This window comes from Hylaeus anthracinus, unplaced genomic scaffold (genome assembly GCF_026225885.1).
Source record: "Hylaeus anthracinus isolate JK02 unplaced genomic scaffold, UHH_iyHylAnth1.0_haploid 12001, whole genome shotgun sequence".
NCBI lineage: Eukaryota > Metazoa > Arthropoda > Insecta > Hymenoptera > Colletidae > Hylaeus > Hylaeus anthracinus.
In genome coordinates this window covers 8252640-8262181 of record NW_026534348.1, presented here as the reverse complement: position 1 = coordinate 8262181, position 9542 = coordinate 8252640, and the positions used below count along the sequence as shown (strand labels likewise).

Sequence of the window (9542 nt, the reverse complement as noted above, 5' to 3'; positions counted from 1 at the left end):
GCACAGCGCGTAGAATACTGGTGACTTTTCAACTACCAATTACACAAGTCGAAACTGTTATGCCAACGCCGTGTAAATGTTATCCCTACTTACGCCGTTGTATTACGATTCAGCTACTGTAAAAAACATGTTTCTAACGTTAGAGAAAATGCTGGCAACGTTGTTTGTACAACTTTCTCGGTATTAGTTTGAAGCAATGTTTTCTAATGTAGAAAACGCAATGTTTGAGAGGGTATTTTCATTTTTAAGTCTATTTTGTAGGACGTTTTACGAAATTTTTTCAAAGGAATCGAAAAACTTTACTGAATAATTTTGTTTCGCACACCTACAGTAGGTGTAGAATGTACACCGATCAATTCCCTAAAAAACTTTTCTGTGAAATTGTAGTTTATTAACTTCTTTTTTTTATAATCAATGATATTTTATATATTCTCGGAAATCTCTAAGATAGATATATTGTCCAAACAACATTTACTAAAGTTAACCAAAAAGAATTATTACTTAGAAGATTATTATAGACTTAGAATTATTATTATACTCTTGCAATTATCATGACTATCAGGTTGAGACTTAGGTTCTTTATCTACACTGCTTCAAACAATTAGTGGGACACTTTTTCAAACCGTCGTAACTATGGAAGTTTTCAATCGATTGAAATGAAACTGCGTGAGGAGTACTTTGGAAGTGTCCTCTAGACGTGTGCAAAGTTGCATTGGCGAGGGTTGATGTGAAGGGGTTAATTCACCCCCCTAAAGAGGAGGATGTAGAAAAACGCCTCTTTGGAAAAGGCCAGGGGTGACGGGAGAGGTTGAAAAATCCAAAAAAACCTTTGGGGCAACTCTCTTTGATGCCCTCTACAAAATGAACCCCTTGAAATCCCTCTCGGACAAACCCACCCCCCACAACCCCCCACCTCCTTTAAAATCCACAATTTTTGGACGACGGTCTCGATTTTGGACTCAATGCATTCTCTGAACTCCCCCGAACCAGAAAATGCCATCACTCACACCGAGCACCCCAGAGGCACCCTTTGGAAAGGGGGGAACAGCTTGCGAATTTTCAACCCCCTTCGTAAGGAAGCACTTCCACACATCGGAGAACAATAAAATTCACCATGTTTGTTCTCGATACGTTAAGGATGAATGCTGAAAAGGTCCCGTTTCGAAAACTGCCTCCGAAGCTGAAGGCTAAGGGGCAGAGGTACGGGTGATCCAGCCCCAAGTGTAAGGGTTGGAACGTTGTCACGTTGCGTGGATCACATGTCCAACAGTCCAGGGCATCGGGGCGACACAGTTTTGATGTCTTTTTCTCGCGTGAATGGCAATAAAATTCGAAAATGTCGATTTTTTTTTTAAAAATTCGCTTCCAACTTCAGGCCCATCTGTTGGGCGAACGAGTAACCCCACGTCAACGCCGTTCGTGGATTCGGACGCGCGAATGCTTTATTAACAGATCCCCAAAAAATCAGATTTTTTTAATCACGCTTTCGTTGTCAAATCGGAGCAGATTTGAAAGAGTAGTAAGTGAGCCGGCATTCAGAAGCGGAGCGAGAGCCTGCTCCTCTCAGGTCTGGGCTGACCGTAGTAGATTCACTGGCGAAGGAAGCCACAAATCAAGAACCCACACCGGATATCAAAATTCCATTCAAAGACTGTACAGCTAATTTTAAGTTTCAGGCAAAAATGTCAACAAATACAACGTGCAAAGAACAAGGATTAATTAAAGGTGTAAATTATTCTCGACGATATTATAAAAATGTATCCAAACCATGGTACATTGATCACAAACTCTCTAGAGACTTATAACATTCGTTAATAGGAGCCGCTCCAATCACTATAATTTAAATGCCTCTTTAGTCAGTGTTATGTTTATCTCAAACGGCGAATGTGATTGCGGAGCAGAGTCTCAAGATTTGAACCACACTGTTTGGCAGTGCCCGGAACACAATGATCAGCGTGAAGTTTTGTTCCATATGCTTTTCAGTAACGAATATCGTCCTCCGTATTGTATCAGGACATCCTTGAGTGAACCGGATATTAGAGGGTTCAAAATTATTTATAGTTTTCTCAAAGACTGTAATATAAGAATTTGACGTAACTAAATTGTATTTATCACAACTATTGTATGCTGTATAAGCCATTTATGGTTTGAAGCAATAAAATAAATAATAAAGTCATTAAATCCAAGGATTTTACTGGTACGATACTTTTAAACGAATCTTACATTATAATTAATTTCACATATTGGCTCTTTGGATCACATGCAACATATGTGTATAATAATAATGTCGTATGAGATATCCTTCATAAAGTAAAAGAAATAAATAGGACAATAAATTTGTGTATAACAATATTCTATTCACAACGATGATATGATAAAGTAGCATCGAGAGGCAACAATTTCTCTGCGGAAACGGTACAACTTACATTATATATATACTTATATATTACATTATATATATTATATGTGTATTATTGTATGTATATATGTATATGTACATATATAATGTAATATAGTATAACAACACTGCGGAAAGCTTGAAAACACTCCATTCAATTATGTTTATTTTCATTTCTCGTCGTTTATAGGCATATTTGTATAATACATATATATGTATTTCCGTATATATGTAATATGTATATATTATTTCCTAGCGTAAATTTATGTTATGCTGTGCTACGTTAGAAACTTTGAACAATAATACTTTCCATTTTCAGCACATCATCTTTTTCTCAATTACGGATATACAATAAATAAATATTCACTTATTCCGTTTACAGTTATCACACGAATACGATCCTTTCGTACTAGCAGCGTTTCCAATTACTTGTTCGCGAAGTATTTTTTGTGAGAATCCTAGAATAGTCAAGAAAAGGATAAATGGCGTAGAAATGAAAAAGCTTGATTCTAACAATAAACGTGTTACATATGAGTGATATAAATATGAATTAGTAATGTAATAATTTAACTGAATGAAACTATGTGCGCAGATTCCCTTTTCTTCAACTATTCTCTATACAGAGTGTTCCAGAACTATTGGAGGTCCTTGAAAGGAGTGGTTCGGAGGGTGATTTGAAACAATTTTTCCGTAGCGAAAATGTGCGAGACTTCGTTAAGTTGCCTAGCGCGTAGCCTACACTACCGCGAGCGCTCCGCCGGCATACTCCCGCTCTGATTGGTCGGGATTTTCTGTTAATATCTCTTTAACGAAGTCTCGGACATTTTCGCTAAGGAAGAAGTTCTTTCAAATCACCCCCCGAACCATCCCTTTCAAGGACCTCCAACATTTTTGGGACACCCTCTATTGTACAAAATGCACTTTCACATGCATCGTTCATAGGCTTCTGTTAGTTGTTTTCAATTCTCATTCCTTCATTCTGAAACTAATTTCTTATTTTTCAACCAATGTAGCTGTATATTCGTAAAATTTTCGTAAAATATTCTAAAGTATTTCTCCGGAAGATACTTTTTACACTTAAGAAAATTAGTGATTCAACTCGATTCGAATATCCTAATACAGATTTTCCACAATGTAAAACGAATACATTTAACGCTACCCTACTTTGGCTTCTCGGGTGAGATCAGCAGTGTTCCCTTTTTTCTACGCCAGTTTTACGTAATATCATATCTTTGTAAAACGTCCAAAAGAGAATTAAACGTAAAATTCGCTACAATCTACAATTATTTCTTTTCTCAATCTGTAAGGAGACTTCGGTACGAGTTACGTAACAGGTTGACGATACAAGAATCTCTTTAAACAGGTATGTAAATTGGGAAAAAAGTTCCAACCGCTAACTTTGATATAACTTGTTACACTTAGAATTGAGTTCAATAGCGCCATACATAGCGTTGATTGTACATTGTTACATTGTTCGTCCATTCGTTTGTGTCTCTAAGAATTGCACGAGCCGATAAGAAGAACTAACGAACATGATATGCGTAAAGCACGCAGAAATGAGAAATGGTTCGAGTAATGTATGAAACGATTCTTAGGCTCTGTTCTCTTAAGTGCTTTAACATTTTGACGACAAATGTAACACGCAATCGTATAAGAATAATGTAACATTATTCGTGATACGTTATCCTACAACTGATAACATGACAAAGTAAGAGGGGGTGGGGTGAAAGATATATGATCCTCCTACGCAAACATTACAGGTAGTGTACATTGTCGCTTGGACGAAAGTGGTGCCAGCCACTTCTACATCACAACCAAGGGGTCTAAATCGACACCTTTAGTTCCATACACGCTCGATCTCACTCTTTCTTTGTTTCGTCTTTCATTTCAATACTACTACTACTACTACTACTATTAATTATAATAATAATAATAATAAAAAAAGAAATAACAACAAGAAACTAAACACAGAAGCAGGTACTCTAAGAGTTAATCGTGTACCGTACAACATCGATATAGATTTGATCACAAAGAGAGACAAACGATAACGACAGTAACGCTAATAACGCTTCTTCAGAATGCCCGAAGTGTGTTGTAAAAGTAACGCGTCGCGTGAAAATACACATCCAAAATAAAACTGTTCGTGTCTTCTGTGTATGTATATCCCCACCTGTACTGGTATACTATCAACACCAATTACATATATAAAATATACAAATTCTTAACGTACTATGTTGAAAAACTATGGCTTTGTAATTGGTTGAAATAATAGGTCCACCAGTCAACTCGACTAACGCTACCCTTTTAACGTAATAATCAATGAAAAATAAAAAAAAAAATATGTCGTTGTTACGAAGTACCATTCGCCCCCTGCCATTCTATTCGAGCTTCTCATCACGAATGATCACGATGCTTGTCGACATATGAATATGAATGATTTGCGTGTGTAATCACCAAGGGGACAATAATATTTATAGTATTCATAGGAAATTACACGAGTATGTATACACATACACGGTTAACGCCTGGGTATAGGCTTTCGTTCGATTCTTTCAAGCGTTCTCCGTTTAACAACGATACTAAAAGTAAATAAACAATACAAGACGTTAACGCATGTATACGAGCATTGCTAACAAAACTGCAGAATTAATGACAGGATACGATAAAATAATCTACGGACATATACGCGTATAGTTAATGAGTCCTTCAAAACTGAAATTCGAGTTCCCAAAAATAACGTAGCTAGTTGGGAATTTCCATCTTAGGTGATTCAAGCCGCGCGTAAGCTCACCTTGTATGTATACATAAATATATAATGATAGCATCTAATCCAATGAATATTAAGTATTCACGTAAATAACCAATTGTTTCTTACATATGTACATATTGGGACACCAAGGTTTGCATAGAACTGAAGGTGACTCAACGCTGATTATTGTCGAAATTCGCATTTAGCAACCATTGTACTCGTTTCGTTCTTAGCAAATTAAATTGACAAACGTAAAAATCGTCTAGTCATTTTTTTTTGCAAAAGTCAAGACAAATAATCGAACAAGAAGCGTAACAAAACTCGAGATAAATCTACATAATCTCAATCGGTAGAAAACCTTTTATAGCTCTTCGACATCGAGTAATCGCACGGTAATACTAGCACCCAACAAGCGATTGAGGATGCATTACGATAATACCGCATCATAGAGAACATGGTTACTTTCCACATACGCGAAGATATTTGTATATAACGTATACAACTCTGTATATATAAATAGAAGAGAGTTACTAAATGGCAGTAGGGAATCAAATAAATTGATACATCATAGTGCCAAGTCCTGTCTTCTCCTCAAGCACCAGCGAAACCATATACTTCTAGCACCCTAATCTCAAAGTCGCCGCTAGCACAAAGAGGTGGATTGTTGAATGTGGAGCACCGATCTGTCTTACCGAATCTGATGTTCTCATCCATCCATATCGCTTGCCCATCCCTAAGAACAAGCAACAGAACAGTTATAGTTCTTATTACGGAACTATAATTTTGTTATATTGCAATTGATTTAAATCTACTTAATATTTATGAAATTTAATCAATTGCAAAATTATAGTTCCGTAATAAGAACTATAAATAAGGGTTGAAACGTCGGAACAAAAGATATGTTTATAGGTAGTCTCATTTAGCTGAGACACCCTGTATATTGATGATTTCTATACAATTATCAATTGCCATTTTATTTTAAGTATTTCATGAGATAAAAAAAGAGTTTACCCTCCACCAATCGTTATCATTTTGGAATCTGCTGCCATGAATAGCTCAGCCGAATGATGGACTTTTGCGTCAGTGTGTGAAGTGTCCATGCCTATCCAAGGATACTTTGCTCGTTCAGGATACAAGCTGAACAGAAACGTTTCACCAGTACCAAAATAAGCTTGTCTTTGTCCCTTATCGTTTTTCAGATTGCGTTCGCACCATCTTGTGGAACAGTACGCTCCGAACACCTTAGAAAAGAAAATGAGAAAGAATATTTAGTAGACGTTTTTAATAATTTAGTACTGGGAATGATGTACAGGATATTTCACCTAACTTGACCACCTTAAATATATCGCTTATTTTGTATGATAGAAAAAATGTCAGGGGGCGAAAATATTCTGTTCGAAGGCACCAATGCGCCTCGTAAATGTTCGGAATTCTCGAGATTGTTCGGGATTCCCGAAACGTCTGTGATTTCCGACATTTTAAGTTCACCACATTTCCAACAATTAATAGAATCCGAAAGCCATTGTGTTCTCGAAGATTACAACTCACGAGAACCGATGTTTGGAATCAGATAAGAAAAATTTAATTGATATGACTTGGAACACAATTGTATGATTGACTATCTATTCAGAAATATCTACCGATATTAAAATTCTACATTGTCAGAATTATCGAAATTTGCAATTACTTTCTACAATATTACTAACATAAACATTCCCGATTAATAAGATATGTAATCTTCGAGAACACAATGGCTTTCGGATTCCGGTAAATGCTGGAAGTATGGAGAAACTTAAAATGTCAGGAATCACAGGCGTTTCGGGAATCCCAATCTCTAAACAATGTGTACAAGGTCTGTCAACTTAGCTACGTGATCATCAAGCTCAAAGAACACAAAAATTCGGATTGCTGACACTTTCATTAATAACAACACTTTCGGAAATCCCAGATATTATTCTATATCCCGTTCATTGTCGGGAATTCCTTTTAATAAAGGAAAAAATACTTTTAATAAAGAATGGCTAAGTTAATTACATACGCAGGACACTTACTTCGTTATTACACGTTTTTATCATCAGCAGGGTTGGTTCGTGCTGCTCCACTCTCACATAAAATGTTGTTAGCGAACAACCATGTTCTTCTGTGGTGTATAGTAAAATTGGTTGATACATGGTGATTCTCATCGGCAGCCAGGACCATAATGTGAATAACTGTTATAAAACAAAAGCGAAACGTTAGCGTGATGCATTATCTACGATCAATGTTTGAAACTGCGCAAACATTATTTTCCAGTAAATTTTCTAGTCCTTCAAGAATACAGCAAACTAAATCACAGCAGCGGTAGATCATGCGCTTGACTGAAAAAAAAGGAACAAAAATAATAGAATAATAATGAAGCCAAAAAATATTAACATTGAATGTGTTTTCTCACTTTAATCTTGGTATAAATTTTGTTTACAATTCCTTACGAATTTCTTAAGCAAAACCCAACTTAAATTCGCTAAATTAAGTGCATTATTAATTTTTTCTTTATTCGATTCTTTTACACATAAATAACCAATGTTTTTTTTATGTCGAAGTGTTAACTACGCTTGATTCATTAGTTATTACTAATAATTTGTAGGTATTTGTTTTTTTTAATTATTAGTACACTTCTATAGAAGTAAATATGACCTGTGGAAATGCATGAATTCAATTGACTTCTAAAAGTTTATTATACTGACGTAATAAAAAGAAACTACTACGAATATTAAAAGGTGCTAAAGAACTAAATATGCTTGAATAAAATGCAAATAATCATTCACCATGCAGAATGTACGAGCATCATTCAAATACAAAGTGAATTGGCCACAATATTATAAACTTTAATTTTAAATGAAACAAGGCTGTGAAATGAGGAAACTGATGGTACAATGTGGATGATATAACCAAAAACTGATTACTTTAAAGTATAACTATACGTATCGAACAGTTATACGTGTCCTAAAACAATATTCAAACAGTTTGGAATTGCTACTATCATTTCACTACTTGTTATTGGTGTTACGCTCTAATCGCATTGCAGAAAAAATTGTTTAAAACGCGTACTAGGGAAAGTGTTGTAGCACAAATTAATAAAGGATCTTAGGAAGGAATTCTAGAGTGTCACCACGAAATGCGTAAACAGAACAGAAACAACACATGCTAAATTAACAGCAGAGGGTGATAAAACTCGAGTGGTTAAATTTGTTCAGGGGAGCACAAGGTGGTGCACTGTTCTAATCAATTTAAATCAGGTCATACGTCATTTAGTTCAATGTGTATTGTATAAACTGCAAGATATTAAATCTCAGACAAAAGAAGTACAACAGAAGTGATAACGAAATTGTGGCTACAAAGTTGAAAACGACTTCAATCAGTAAACTAATACACTTTATATCTTCCAAACGAATAACAACAAACTTTGGTTTACACCAGTCTGATATTTTTATTGCAAGTTTAGAAGATCGAGCTAACGATTCCCACTATTTAACGAACGTGGCCGTATCGTCCACGGTTAGGCTAACATCGTTAAGATAATAGCCACGATGTGAGCAATTCTAGAATACTTGTAATACGTACAGTAACTCACATCACTATTCGAACACCATAATACTTCATACGTTATTGCTTTGCATATAAATTCAACTTAGCTTCCAACCTACAAGTCTTGAAATATTCATTCTATTTTCGAACTTATAAATCGCTTTTAAAGATGAATACTCGAGCAAAGTTGCAGATTAAAATATTTTGTGATTTTTTCGACAACAACAAAATTACAGGTATTATCTATCGTTGAACCGAATATCTCTAATGTTTAACGTTAAAATGATATATTATGTACTATATTACTAATATAGTGGAAAACTATACGAATTAAATATATTTAAATTAATTACAAAATAAAATCAATTTGTTAAGCTCATATTACGTGTACATGGAATGGTGCTTGAAAGTCAATGTGAGTCATTATACTTCAACGCGGTCGTATGTACATACACCGATAACGACAATATCGACATGCCACAAAGAGGCAACCAGCGAACTACGGAAAACTCTGCTACTGCCGAACTTTGACCAATGATCGACCGTGAGTACTTACATCAGGCATGTCTAGAATCTGGGAGCATATGCTTTGTATGGGATAAACGCCCATTGATAGAGCACGCGGTCCAGGACTGTGTGCACCCTACACCCATCACCATTAAATCCATCATCATTCCAGTAACGCAGCATGACACAAGACAACATATAGAACCGTAAGTTATAATCGACATACGGTTTCCGGCTTGACTTTTACGTATCAATGAGAAATAATTATACGAAACACTGGTTAAAACCATCGAAGATACAGAGCATACAGGACACATCGGCCAA

General features: G+C 35.6%; 1 protein-coding gene across 5 annotated transcripts in view; it reads right to left on the bottom strand.

The window, feature by feature from the left end:
- Positions 1 to 2336: 2336 nt before the first annotated feature.
- The window catches only part of LOC128891172 (GTPase-activating protein skywalker), a 40036-nt gene continuing 32830 nt past the window's right edge, over positions 2337 to 9542 (bottom strand). For 3 of the 5 annotated variants that reach the window (XM_054150461.1, XM_054150460.1, XM_054150462.1), the window contains 4 exons: positions 9268 to 9354; positions 7199 to 7357; positions 6159 to 6388; positions 2337 to 5880 (listed from right to left, as the gene is read on the bottom strand). In XM_054150461.1, coding sequence (XP_054006436.1) covers positions 5739 to 5880; positions 6159 to 6388; positions 7199 to 7357; positions 9268 to 9354 — 618 coding nt within the window. In that variant the 3' untranslated portion in view covers positions 2337 to 5738. The remainder of the gene's footprint in view (positions 5881 to 6158; positions 6389 to 7198; positions 7358 to 9267; positions 9355 to 9542) is intronic. The other 2 variants (XM_054150463.1, XM_054150465.1) reach the window with 1 other exon arrangement.